A 14,836-nucleotide genomic window follows, 5' to 3' on the forward strand; every position below is an offset into this window, starting at 1 on the left:
TGTTACGGTATGTTAACCTTTGGGATCATTAGTTTGTTTATAGATGTGGTGGCCTGTGCACGAGTACTTGGCAGTCGGCCTTGGTATACTGTACCAGTATCTGTGGCCTAACTGCTTGCAATGAATTTGGATGCAAAATTTTATCTAAGACTTGCACAGTGTCACAAAGCAAGATTTAAATCATTAAATATTTGTATCAGTTTCATTTGAGATTGGATAGCAAGGGAGTTCACTTGAACAAAAAGCTATCCACAGTTATATAGTATCAATTATTGTGGGTATCATCAATCTCAATTATTTGTATCAGTTTCATTAAATATTTGTATCAGTTTATATCATCAATCTCAATTATTGTTAAAACATACAAGCAAGAATTTCCTGAACCAATGAAGGTATTTGAAGGTCTGTTGAACAAGCAACAACTACTACTGAACTGAAGGAATTGTTTAGATGAATATGTTGGTATGATATGTAGATTATTCGGATTCACTTTACTTCCTGCCTATCTTTAATGGTTGTACTCTACGCTTGTTAATGCTTGTTTCATTTTTTGTAAATGAAAATTGTGCCACCTCTTAACAAGGTGATCATATGCCATGTCGTAATTTTACCTTTTATACTTTAAGTTTACATAGAATTATTGTGTGGGATGTCTGAATATTGGTTGATAGTGAAGAGTGAAGGATTATATCCTCTCTTCTTTCTTTTTTTTGGATATATCCTATATGTGGTTTTTTGTTTTAGTACGAAATTTAAAATGTTGTGTTGTGTATACTGCAGTAATATGAAGAATCAGATTAGTTGCTTATGTGAACACTTATATATATATATGTATGATTACTTCGTCAAAAAGCTGTTAGTCTTTTCTATGTACAGAAACACAAGTATGCGGTGGTAAGGAATTAAACTTGAAAGCTTTGTTTTTCTCGCAATCTTTGATGAAAACACTTGACAAAAATAATGACAAAGACAGGTGATTCTCTTCCTTTTCAAGGTGTATCTTAACCAAAAGAAATAACTGACTCCGTTGCTGACCTGCAAGAAATGCTACAACTGCATTGGAGATATACTTGGACTTTCATTTCATCTTCTTGTTTTTCTTTCCAAGTAATGCTTCCACTTTCATGGATTCGAAGATCATGCTTTTTGTGTTTGTAACCCTGTGACCAAACAATATGTCATGCTTCCAAAATTTAGCAGAGATTTGGACCCCAATCAGTATATTCACTGGTCTTGTGGATTTGGTTAACTGCCTTTGAGTAATGAGTATAAAGTTGTGGAGATGTATAAGTTAAGGGCAGACCTCAATACTGTCGAGGTCGCAGTGTATACACTTGGGAGTGGCAGAAATGTTGGATACTAAATTTGCGAAAGTGTATGATCGACAAGGTGTTTTTGTGAATGGATCGTTGTATTGGAGGGATAAAAGAGAAGGAAGGGTTTTGGCCTTTGATTTGGCCGAGGAGAAGTTTAGTGGACGTATTTCACCACCTCCTTTGCCACCAAGCGGTATGTGGCATGATTACACTATAGGGGAACTGGGCGGGGTTTTATATTTTGCTATCAGATGTTCGCGTCAAGCCGGTGAATGTTTGACATATGACTGCTGAAAAATAAGAATGATATGCCTGACTTGATAGAGCAGGTGGAACTCGAGCCATGGGGTTGGAGTGAAGAGTTTAGTCTTCCCGAAAGAGAACCGTTAGCTTTTACCAAGAGTGGCGGTGTTTTATGTTTCGATTATGACTCTCTTGGTATTTATGATCCGATAACTTCAATCTCGAAAAGGGAGAGCTCTCCTAGCAGTATGAGAGTGTTCCTTTCTTAGACTTTAGGTACAATTGGTTTCATATTTTTAGAAATGGAAATTTGAATAGGAAACAGCACTAAGGTTTGTCATCAGTCGTCAATAAATTTCTTAAGAACAATAGAGTCAAGTAGGCAGAGTTTTTTACCGTAACAATCATGGATTATGCTGGCTACATCCAGGACAATGAATGATTCTGTTGGGCACTAGGGTTTTGCCATCTTATTACAGATGGATGATTTTTCTTATAATTGTAGTCATTGGATAAATTTTCGTATTGTTTAATTCTGGGTCAGCTAAATTCTGAGTTGCATCATTTCTCAACACAATAATCATTGGGGATGTCATCGAATCCGGCAAACATGGCATGAACAGATATTTTTCCTTAATCGCTAGGAATTGTTGTCGTGCAATGTGAGATTCTAGAAGTTGTTGTTGGTGTAACTGTCAGCACTCATCTCTTTCATGTCATGTATGTTAACTTTTGGCTTTATTGTGATGGATAGTACTTGACAATTGACTTTGGTCTACTGTACCTGTTTCTGTGGCCTAACAACCGCTGCAGTGAATTTTAATCCAAGACCCAAGGTCCTACACAAGGTCACAAGTAAAGAAAGTGACTCTTAAGTTTTGTCTTTTGATATCCATTGAACATGTCGATGATACTTTTCAGAAAGTGCGACATATTACTACCTAATCAGAGAAAAATATTAAGTAGGTATAGCATCTTTAAGACTTCGATATGCACTATCATATGTCAAAGGACGCTTATCATCATTACTATAATAATAATTGAATAGTAAGTACTAGTATAACTATAAATCTAGCTTTGTGTCTTTGCTGATTTTCTCCGTCCAAGAGAAGAAAATTCAGCCATGTTTTATTTTTCTTTTTGATAAAAAATTCCGCCACATTTACTTTGCCTAAACTTGTACCTAATCTCACATTAATTTATTCTATTCAGAAATTTCTTCCATGGTCAAAAGTTTTCAATTTGAAGCTTCTTACTATTACTTTTCTCTACATCTGTGACAGTACCTGGCTTTTTCTGGAAGTCTTAGTGTGTTTCTAGGGAGAAAGATTCTTGCATTGAATATGAGACAGAATGCCGGTGTTTGAATACTTATGGCAACCTGTTTTATCAGAGCATTGAATGTTGTTGCACCAGATAGCCTATTTTATGTCAGTGTTCGACCGAGTAACGACTCAGTTTCAGTCTCAGATGACAGTTTATCTCAGTGTCCGACCGAGTAACGACTCAGTCTAGGTCAAGTTGAGTCTACTACTAAAGTCAGCTCGTTCAAAACAAAACCCCCTCCCTCTCATTAAACAAAAGCTCAGATGCGGCCCCATTTCTTTTCTCTTCATTAAAGGTGCAAGCTTTTTGTTCAAGACCCTTTTAACTCAATGCCTTCATCCGTGAGTCTCTCATTTGTTCTCAGGTAGATAAGCAGCAGCAGAAGAAGAAGAAGAAGAAGTAAATTTTGATACAGATAGAGATGGTGGTAGTAATTCATTCAGTTTCATTTATAATCTTCTTAATTCTATACTCTCTTCTTCTTCTTATAAACACAGTTTCTTCAACGGATATTAAATTGGGTTCAACTCTTGAACCAAACAACAACAAATGGAATTCATCCAAAAACACATTCTCACTTGGTTTCATACCCATCAGTGATTCATCTTCATTGCTTGCTTTTGGAATCTCATTCTCAAACGTTCTCATTTGGAGAGCAGGTGGTGAAGCTGATGATACTGCCATTCTCGACTCCGATTCACGTTTCGAGTTTCTTCCTAATGGTAATCTCCGCCTAATAAGTCATGTTTCAAATAAACTTCTCTGGGAATCGAATACGGCGGATAAAGGCATAACAGTTGCAACACTGGATGAGTCAGGTAATTTGTCTCTTAAAAATGCTTCGAATTTCTCTGTTTGGTCTACCTTTGAGAATCCTACTAATACAATTTTGCCAAGCCAAGATTTCACTACTGATAAGATTTTAAAGTCCGGGGCATATTCTTTTAATCTGCTTAAGTCTGGTAATCTTACACTTAGTTGGAATACTAACACAATTTACTGGAACAAAGGACTTAATCCTTCAATAGATGATACCAACTTAAATGCACCATACTTAGGTCTTCTGCAGACTGGTGTTTTCAGGCTTTTCGATCGAACGCTTTCGTCCCCGGTTACTATAGCTTCTACTGGTGACTATGGAGAGGGTAGTACTGATACTTATAGATTTTTAAGGCTTGATTCTGATGGGAATTTGAGAATTTATACTTCTGTTAAGGGTAGTGGAATATTTAATCAGACATGGGCAGCTGTTCAAGATCAGTGTTTAGTTTATGGGTGGTGTGGTGACATGGGTATCTGTAGATACACTGAAGAATCAGGCGCTATATGCGGTTGTCCGTCGGGGAATTTTGAGTTGTCAGATCCAAATGACAGTAGAAAAGGGTGCAAAAGGAAGGTGGAGATTGAAAACTGTCCTAGTAATCCAATCATGGTGGAATTAGAGCATACTAGGTTCCTTACTTACCCACCTGAGCTTCCTTCGCAGGCATTTACTAATGGGATTGTGGCGTGTAAATCAAATTGCCTCGTCGATTCAGCGTGTGATGCATCCACCTCCCTGGCTGATGGTTCAGGACTTTGTTATATGAAAAGATCCAAGTTTATTAGTGGGTATCATTCTCCTGCTCTTATTAGTACTTCTTTTGTTAAGATCTGTGGACCAGTGATCCCTAATCCGCCACCTCAATGCGCTCCAAATGGTAAAACGTTTAGTTTACGCAGTGGGGTTGTAGCCGTTGTTGTTTTAGTTTCTGTGGGTTGTGTGTGTATCATTGGAGTTTGTCTCTGGTTTTGGCGCTATAACTATAATCCGAAGTATGGTGGACACTACTCCTTGCTAGATTACACTTCTGGTGCTCCAATCCAGTTCTCATACACAGAATTGCATCGTGCAACAAAGAGATTCAAGGACAAGCTTGGCTCTGGAGGTTTCGGGTCTGTCTATAAAGGGGTACTTGCCAACAGAACAGTAGTTGCAGTGAAAAGACTTGAAGGGATTGAACAGGGGGAGAGACAGTTTAGAATGGAGGTTGCAATTATAAGTAGCACACACCATTTAAATTTGGTGAGGCTTATCGGATTTTGCACCGAAAGTCGTCACAGATTGCTGGTTTATGAGTTCATGAAAAATGGATCCCTGGAGAATGCGCTTTTCAATGTGGAAGAAACTTCTAGAAAGGTGTTGAACTGGGAAACTCGGTTCAACATAGCGCTAGGGACTGCAAAAGGGATAACCTACCTGCACGAGGAGTGTCGAGACTGCATTTTGCATTGTGATATAAAACCAGAGAACATACTTTTGGATGAAAACTCCAATGCCAAGGTCTCGGATTTTGGTCTCGCCAAGCTCATTAATCCAAGAGACGATTTATTTGAAACATTGACAAGTATCAGGGGAACAAGGGGGTACTTGGCTCCAGAATGGGTGGCTAACCTTCCAATAACATCAAAATCCGATGTTTATAGTTACGGAATGGTCTTGCTGGAGATAGTAGGTGGGAGACGAAACTTTGACGTTTCAGAGGAGACAGGTGGACTAAGATTTTCTGTTTGGGCATACAAAGAGTTTGAGAGGGGAAATATCTTTAACATTGTTGATAAAAGGCTTGTCGAGCAAGAGGTAGACATGGAACAAGTGATGAGAGCAGTTCAGGTGAGCTTCTGGTGCATCCAAGAGCAGCCATCCCAGAGGCCAAAAATGGGAAAAGTAGTCCAGATGTTGGAAGGGATTGCATCGATTGAAATGGCGCCATCCCCTAAGGCTGCAACAGAAGTTTCTATAGTTGGGCCCAGTTTAACTTCACATGGCAGTAGCATTGGGAGTTCAGCCCCTGCTCCCCCTCCATCATCATTTTCTGTTGAGACCCAGAGAAGTGATTATTTGTATAAATGACAAGGTAATCATTCTTCTGTAGAAGCTCACTGAAACCAGTCAATTTCTATCTTATCATTAGTTTTTGAGTCAGTATTCAGATTAGAATTTGCTAATACTATTAGTTAGTGTTTTTCTTATCGGAAATGCTATTCACAGCTCCACTTAGAGCTCTATTCACAGCTCAAACGCTAAGTGTTGCAAGAGTATTGGTTCATGACTTTCAGCCAGGACCCACCGCTGGATAAAAAGGTTCACCATTTTAGAGATGTGGGGTTTAGATGTCCTGAGCTGTGAGTAGTGTGGTGTTTTTGTGCTGTGAATAGCACCACCGTTTTCTTATAGAGACTTGCAGCCCCGGTCGGTGTATACTGCATAGTTCTCTTTTGTAATCATCTGAATCAATGCAAAAAATTTGAATTTACCTTTTTGTAATACAAATTGTTGCTTACACTGATGGATTTACATCATTCATAGAGAACATTTTCTTGGAGTCGCAGCAACATATTAAAAACAGGCACGGGATAAAGCTTATCGGCCCAAGTCCGTGGTGATCCAAAAAATTATGAATGAGAAAATTCAATAAGGGTTCCGTTCACTAGTTCAACCAGGGAACTAGCCGAACCTGACAAAATCAAAAAACTTGTGTTTTTTCTACCTCAGATATCATATTGGCCCATTGGGAGTTGATTGCTCCAGAGCGAGATAGAGTTTTGGGGGCTGGGATTCTTCTGTTAACTGGTGATTGAGAGATGGCGGCAAAAGCAATCGTGAGAAAGATTATTGGAAATCCTCAAGCATTTTCGTTGATGGGTGTTTTGCGGTCCCCTGGAATAGATACTACGATACCTTCCTCTGGAATAGTTAGAAGAACAACAGAGGATAGAGGATATGTTGAGTTGTGGAATAACAAGCCTGAAGTGGAGCAGCAGAAACTCCTACCACGCTTTGCATCCTCTGAAATAATTAGAACAACATCAAAAGATAAAGGAGATGCTGAGTTGCGGAATAATGTGCTCCGACCACAAGAGGTAGAGCGATGGACGAGTTCACTATTATCTATCCAGCACCACCATGGGTCAGGAGGTGAAGGATTTCTGAAACTCACAACTTCTTCATCTCAATCTTCACCTAAAAGAGAGTTAATTAGTGGTCGGAGATTAGGATTACAGCGTCCTGGTCCCTTTGATTTACAAAGGCAAGTAGTGGATGGCGTGGTATGTATTACCACCAAGGACGCATTTCTCTTGTACAATCCTACAACTGGTGTTACATCACCTTGGATTGAAACTACAATCGCTCGGGAAGGAACAGCAGCTAAGCGCAAAATTGTGTCCATCGCTCTAAGATATGATCCACAAAGCGGGATGCATAGAGTCATATGCATATCACGTTCTGTGACTGCTCCTGAAACTACTGAAGCAGGTGACCTGGTTGTGGAGGTCTTGAATGTCCGGGATCGTACATGGACTACTGGTAAACACAAATGGAGAAAATTGAAGGTCCTAGCCGGGAGGTATAACTTTCCTGATGGTAGTCCTGTCTATTTGGATGGTAAGATACACTGGCAGTGCTATACTAAATATCCTTATGTACTCGATTTTGATGTTAGAAGGGAAACCTTCGTTTTCACTGACTACGATGCTGAAGCTTATGGTAGTCGATGGGAAACTAGCTATTTTAAAGAGTATAGCAGGCCAGAAAACTTCTACATTATTTGTATTGTATGTTAAAGGTGGCAAAATTGGATGGCAGGAGATTGAATGGACGGAAGAGAAGGTATTGACACCTTAAGCATATGTATATCTAACTACTGGTTTGCGAGTTCATGAAAAATGGATCCCTGGAGAATGCGCTTTTCAATGTGATATAATTATAAAACCAGAGAACATACTTTTGGATGAAAACTCCAACGCCAAGGTCTCGGATTTTGGTCTCACCAAGCTCATTAATCTGCATGGAAGTGCATAGTTAACTTTTGTAATCAGCAGCTGAATCAATGCAAAAAATTCGAGTTTACCTTTTTGTAATACAAATTGTTGCTTACACTTACATCATGCATTTGCAGAATTTCCTTTTCTTTGCTATTAGCATTGTAGCTTTACATGTTACACTTACAAATTGGAGTCAGATTGCTGTGGTTGACGCGGTCAATAGTCCCCACCAAAATGACAAATCAAATACTAATTCACTATCTTGTAATTTAATTTAAGTTTAGAGTGAGAGGATGAACAAGATCAGAAGATGCTATGTATCATTACTGGCAGACGGAAGCCGCCAATTTGAAGAGTTTGATACTTGAAGTTATTGACATACTAGAAAATATTTTCGATACAAAACCAATAGCATGTCACCTGTGAGCTTTTTACGTTTGTTCTTCTTTTGTTTTACTTGTCCTTTCCGTTTTGTGTTTTGTGTTTTGTTTTTCTTGTTTGCTTGTTCAATATCTGTCTTGTGCCTCCTCCTGGCAACCTGGAATGAGTTTTAGCTTCCCTCTCAAAAGAAAAACAACAACAAGAAGACCTCCTGTCGCCAATTGTCTGCTAATTATAATATATTTTGTTCCATACATCACATAAGAAGACATAAGAAAGCTAAATAACCCCAGCCACATTATAAAACAGTTGTTAAAACAGATGAAGTCATGTTTATGGAACATTAAAATATCTGAAGCCCAAATATCCTTGTTTGTAGTGATGTATGATGCAATGACACAATGGTAACATCGATTAAATCATTAACAATTCAAAGTTTGGAATGAGTGATCTTGTAAACATCGTAAACCCAAAGCCGAATCTTTATATAAAATGGTCTCTTTCTCCCTCATTTATGATCTTGTGAAATAATATACTCTAGTAAGCCATATTTACATTTCCAGTCATGGCGTTCAACATATCCGAAGCAGCACCAGATTGGTTAAACAAAGGAGACAATGCATGGCAGATGATATCAGCAACCTTAGTTGGAATACAAAGTGTACCAGGCTTAGTAATCCTCTACGGGAGCATCGTCAAGAAAAAATGGGCAGTAAATTCGGCTTTCATGGCTCTTTACGCCTTCGCTGCCGTACTAATCTGTTGGGTTTCTTGGGCATATAAAATGTCTTTTGGAGAAAAACTTCTTCCTTTCTGGGGTAAACCTGGTTTTTCATTAGGCCATGATTATCTTTTGGCCCAAGCGGAATTACCTGAATCAACTCAGTTTGATAGCGCTGGTGGAGTTGCAACCGCTATGGCTCAGCCTTTCTACCCAATGGCATCTCTTGTTTATTTTCAGTTCGTTTTCGCGGCAATAACTTTGATTTTACTTGCTGGATCATTGTTGGGCAGAATGAACTTCAAAGCATGGGTGGTTTTTGTTCCTCTTTGGTTAACTTTTTCTTACACCATTGGTGCTTTTAGTATGTGGGGTGGAGGGTTCTTGTTTCACTGGGGTGTTATGGATTATGCTGGTGGCTATGTCATTCATCTCTCCTCTGGTATTGCAGGCCTCACTGCTGCTTACTGGGTAAGTACAAAATGAGTATTGCATTCATCTTTAAGTCTTTTTTAGCCTGTGCGTTGCAAGTATCCAGATGTTTCAAGGAGAAGTGACCGTCTCCATGTGGTGTTTGATAGGTTGGACCGCGGACACAGTCTGACAGAGAGAGCTTTACACCAAACAATATTTTGTTGACATTAATGGGTGCAGGACTATTGTGGATGGGCTGGTCTGGTTTTAATGGTGGTGCACCATACGCTGTTAATTTAGTGGCATCCATGGCAGTATTGAACACCCATATTTGTGCTGCAACAAGTCTCGTCGTGTGGACATGTATGGATGTCATATACTTCAATAAACCTTCTGTAACTGGAGCTATTCAAGGAATGATCACAGGACTTGTTTGTATAACTCCTGGTGCAGGTAACTGTCACAATTTTTTTTTTTTTTTTTTTTTGTTTTGAAGCATGGAACAATTTGGTTCTTGGACTACTACTCTACACCATAAAATTTTGCTTTTTATTCATTTCAGAAATGGGAGAAAACATTTTCCGGACATGAAGATGATTTTCCTGCATTGAGATTCGTTTTCCCGATTATTTTATGATTTTTATTAATAAATTTATAAAAAAAAAAGTAAAATAAATTAGATATAAAAGTAAAACAAATTGTATCAAAAGAAGAAAAAAAATGAATTCTCCATCCAATTCTCAGAAGAAAAAAAAATCATCAGATATTTCTTACCTAGGTAGCACGGACGTGCCTACATTAGTCACGTGTCCGCAGTCGGCTCGCGTCTGACTTTTAGATGCGTATATCTTCGTGTCAGACACATCAATGACATACTACTACAATACAAATATACATTAATAACGCTTGAATTTTTCTTTATATGTGTTATTTTATTGGCATATATACTTATTCATTCATAAATTTGTTATCAATAATTTATTAGTGTTGTTCAGAAATTATATTCATAACAAATCCATTTTAGTGGAAAACATCACTGATTTTGTAACGTATTTGCGTCCTTGATTTTTAGAATTTCTCGGAGTTCGCGTCAGTGCAACCCAACTTCTTATTTACGCCCAATTTTGTCCATCTTACCACTTCCGAATATGTATTTCTAAACTTATATTATGTGTGTATAATATAGGTCTTGTTCAGGGATGGGCAGCTCTTATAATGGGAATTTTATCTGGTTCTATTCCATGGTTCACGATGATGATCCTCCATAAAAGATCTAAACTACTTCAAAATGTTGATGACACGCTAGGTATGTTTCATACGCATGCAATCGCGGGCTTTCTCGGAGGTATCTGTACGGGCATCTTTGCGGAACCGAAACTCTCCAGACTTTTTTTGCCTGTACCAGGCTCAAGAGGTTTAACTTATGGTGGACCTGGAGGAATGCAACTAGTCAAACAACTTGTTGCTGGTGCTTTCATCATTGTTTTGAATGTTATTGTCACTTCCATCATATGCTTAGCAATAAGGGTTGTTATTCCACTTCGAATGTCCGAAGAACAACTGTTGGTCGGAGATGATGCAGTACATGGTGAAGAAGCATATGCCTTATGGGGTGACGGTAAGAAATTTGATGATTTGGCATCAAATAAATACGGTGAAGAGAGTATCTAAATAAATGTAAAAGTAATAATTCAAATGCATGAATAAACAGTATTAATTACTGTATCTGTGATGCTAGATCCACCTTCACTTTTTTTTTTTTGCTTGTTGTTAGTGGTGACGTTCTACCGGTTTATTGTTCTCGTTGGGTATGTGTCATGTAATTTGTTTTATCGTTTTTTCTTTGGAGAATTTTTAGTACTGTTCTGTTTCCGGTTGGCGTGGGGTTCTGAATTGACTTTCCAAACTTTTATTTTATCTTTGTGTACTACTGTTGAAAATCTTAATGTACCTCGTTATATATATACATTATTGTTCATTCCTTGAGATAAGGAGCTAATACAATATCGCTTTCTCTCTCTAAACCAGAGAAAAAACCCTAAGCGAAAAATCAGAGAAAACCTTCCGCCGCACCGTCTTCTTACTCAGATTTAGTCCATTATGGACTAGATCTAAGTAGGAATCATTCCCTAGTGTGTAGTTCTTACCTTTATAGCTTTAATTTATTTAGTTTGCTCTGGTTTTAGTGATTTTCCCTTTCTGAAAAACCCAAACCTACTTCAAATAATCATGGTTCTTCTCGGCTAGGTCTCCGTCTCCACCGGCCTCGATGAAATTAAGAGTTTTTTGATTGATTGTTGTGATGCCCAACCTTTATTAATGGGATTTCTGATATATTTTTCGATGGTTGCTGCTATGCTGTGTTTGGTATTCAATTGAGGAGGTCTCGGCAATTTGGTTCACCTTGAATAATACTGGCCTTGTTCTCGCACAATTCTCCGATCATTTCATCAAGATGTCAAGTAACTATTCCTTTCCCTTGATTGATTTTATTTCAAGCGCCTCGTCCATGGGTTTAGTTCTTACACTGTTGTTTCTGATTGTTGTATGCTTCTTTTCTATCCCTAGTCAATTGCAAATATTGACCTAATTTAGCTCAAGTATGAACCTACATCAAATTAGATTTTTACCCCAATTATCTTCGATTGTCATGATCAATACCTCAAGCCTCTTCTGTTTTATCTCTATAATTGTCTTTTCTAGTATTATGAATCCTCATGTGTTGTCAGATCTTGTGTCTTTCGTTCCGATTTCGCTTTTTGGTCTAGGTGGGAATTTTTTGCCTTTCTGCTTAGTTTGTTTTCTCCATGACCGTTGTTGGGTCAATTTTATGCCCAAGTTGTTCTCCTCTGGCATTTGATTCCGGTTCGTGTTTGTTTTGTTGGAGATGTTTTTTCTGTGAAATCATGTTTCTTGTTCTTTGAGGATCAATTTTTGGTTCGGGTTTTATGTTAGCCTTGTTGGTTTCTCTTCTGTTTGTAAGGCTGGTTTTTCTTCCTAGTTCGGTATGTGTTCAAAGGAAAAGGAAAAGACTTGTATGTCTTTGGAGTTGTGTTTTTATGAAAATTTAGGAGCAATATGAGGATTTATATACTGGATCTTCCCGTGGCAAGCTTGGAGTTGTGTTCAAGAACCTTTCAGTCTCATGCGTAGCTTAGTAACAGCGAGAGATTCAATCTGATGATGATATCGGGGCAAATTCCCTTAACCAGGCTAAGTTCTTGTCATTTCACATGACTGCTTTCATAGGATAGAAGCTTCCCTAAGGATAAACAACCAATTTTATAGGGGTGATCAACTTCGAATCCAGGACTATTTGCTGATTTCTTCCGTGAGTCAGTGACTCTTGAGCAGCAACAAGATCAACACTATGACCTGGGCAACTCACAACCGGCAGCAAATATTTTAACTTCCCATTTATCACAATAAATGAAGGAATCAATAGAACTGCATAAGTTTATTCTGGAGTTTTTCAATATCACAACATATTACGTCAAATTCTAAGTGTTTCCATCTGGGTCGGTGGAGCATCCACCCTCTTTTACCCATTTTCCTACGTTTACTAGTTTCATGAAACAAGCTTTTAGTTCTCTTTGTCTTAATAGTGTCTAATAGTTTCACGGTAGTTTTCTGGTTTTAGAAAATTTACTTTGTCTTTAAATCACGTACACCTTATTCAAGTTTGAGTCTGTAATTTTCTTGTTTGTTTAGTAGTAGCTATCTAATAGTAACATTATTAGTATTATTCTCGAGTTGTATTTTGCTTGCAGCGAAACCTTCAAGGACATGGATCAGAGAATTCTTCGAGCAACAAACAGAGCTAAAGGCACATTAGAAGATATGTATCAAGCAAAAAAAACGAGAGATAGACAGACACCATTCGGGCAGTACTCCTCAGCATATGGATGTGAATGCTTGACTGGAAACTTCATTCAATTGCATCGAACCCCTCTCCTATCAACTAAGTTTATATGGACATCGTTGTGTCCATCAAAAATACAGTTTTTCTTGTGGAAAGGATTGACCGAAGGCCTTTGGACCTTCGAATTCGACATATTTTTCCTTTAAAACTCCTAGTGCAGGTAACTATCACAAATTTCTTGAAAGCAACATGGAACAATTTTTTTATTTTATTTTTGAAGCATGGAAAAATTTTGGTTATTGAACTACTACTCTACACCATAAACTTTTGCTTTTTATTCTTTTCAGAAATGGGATAAAATAATTTCCGGATAGGAACATGATTTTTCTATATTGAGATTCTTTTTCCCGATTGCTTCATCTTAATAAATTCGTATATAAAAGTGAAATATATTATAATGAAAAAAACAAAAACAAAGAAAGAAGAATAAATTCCCGATCCAATTTTCAAAAGAAAATTTTCTATTCATCGGATACTTCTTGCCTGGGCAGCACAGACGTGCCTATAATGGTCATGTGTCCATGTCTTACTTGTGTTTGACGCTTAGACGCACATGTCTCCACGTCAGATATATCAGTGACATCATATGAATAAGTCACATACTATTTATAATATAAAACAACATAGGTTTTTGAGCTTTGGACGGACAGATAACATTCTGAGAAACAAACGTTGCATCCGACCATCCCAGTCTCATCTCAACGAAAGATATCCGACGGTCGTCGTTTCTGTAACCCCTCTCGTTATGAATCAAAATTTATTAATCTTTAATTATTGCATAAACTCTTAACTTAAGATATTCAAAGAAACATTTAATGAAATCATAATATATCATACATGCATTAATTGGATTTAGTGGTGGCATGATGAATCTAATGGGAAACAAGATTTATTTGTTTATTTCTATTCATAACTCATAAGTGAGATATGCATACACACTATTACTTAAATGATTTTGTGTTCGTTTTTAGATAATGTACATGAATAATTTTACAATGTACGGAAATGCTATTCACCTCCCTATTCACCTCCCTCCAATCTAAGCCCTACATTTCTATCGAGATCCGCATTCAGGTTTAGGTGTGGTTCACGATCCCCTAATGTGGGGTTTAGATTGTAGAGAGGTGAATAGGGAGGTGGATAATAGGGAATTGAATAGCATTGCCCTATTTATAGACATTCTTTTCGCTTAAAACAAAATAGAAAACTATCTTGCAAAGGAACAGGATTTAAAGTCCGTAAAAAAAGAAAATTACACCAGTCAGATATCATATTAAAGCAATGTCGTTACGATACGAGTTATCTGTAGATATTTATTAGAACTCTCTGTTAATCTCATGTCGTGTCGTTACGACACAGGTTATTTCTAGTTTCAATACAAACATACATTAATAGTGCCTGGATTTTTTTATACGTACTTATTTATTCACAAATTTATTATTTGTTAATAATTTATTAGTGATATTGGGAAACTACATTCATAACATATTTCTGATCAAAACAAAAGAAAAAAATTCATAACATATACATTTTATTGGAAAATATCGCTGATTTCAAAACATATCCGCGTCTTTGTTTTTTAAAAAAATTTCGAGTCTGAGTCCGGGTCAATGCAACCCAGCTTATTAGTTACGTCAATCTTGTCCATCTTACAACTTCAGAATATATATGACTGAACTTATATCGTTCGTGCATAATATAGGTCTT

The 14,836-nt window shown here is 37.5% G+C and overlaps 2 protein-coding genes and 1 long non-coding RNA gene across 3 annotated transcripts; all 3 read left to right on the forward strand.

The window, feature by feature from the left end:
• Positions 1 to 2,976: 2,976 nt before the first annotated feature.
• On the forward strand, positions 2,977 to 6,181 carry LOC113283222 (G-type lectin S-receptor-like serine/threonine-protein kinase At1g34300). The gene has a single exon (XM_026532409.1). It carries the CDS (start codon positions 3,307 to 3,309, stop codon positions 5,776 to 5,778), a length of 2,472 nt encoding a protein of 823 aa, XP_026388194.1. The 5' UTR covers positions 2,977 to 3,306; the 3' UTR covers positions 5,779 to 6,181.
• Positions 6,182 to 8,637: 2,456 nt separating this feature from the next.
• LOC113279877 (ammonium transporter 3 member 1-like) lies at positions 8,638 to 10,878 on the forward strand. The gene is made up of 3 exons (XM_026528524.1): positions 8,638 to 9,264; positions 9,375 to 9,660; positions 10,394 to 10,878. Exons 1-3 carry the CDS (start codon positions 8,638 to 8,640, stop codon positions 10,876 to 10,878), a joined length of 1,398 nt encoding a protein of 465 aa, XP_026384309.1.
• A 303-nt stretch (positions 10,879 to 11,181) lies between these two features.
• LOC113283223 lies at positions 11,182 to 13,406 on the forward strand. The gene is made up of 2 exons (XR_003327384.1): positions 11,182 to 11,669; positions 12,978 to 13,406. It is a non-coding gene; the product is annotated as an uncharacterized LOC113283223 (long non-coding RNA).
• The last annotated feature ends 1,430 nt before the right edge of the window (positions 13,407 to 14,836 follow it).

This window comes from Papaver somniferum, chromosome 5, assembly GCF_003573695.1.
Source record: "Papaver somniferum cultivar HN1 chromosome 5, ASM357369v1, whole genome shotgun sequence".
NCBI lineage: Eukaryota > Viridiplantae > Streptophyta > Magnoliopsida > Ranunculales > Papaveraceae > Papaver > Papaver somniferum.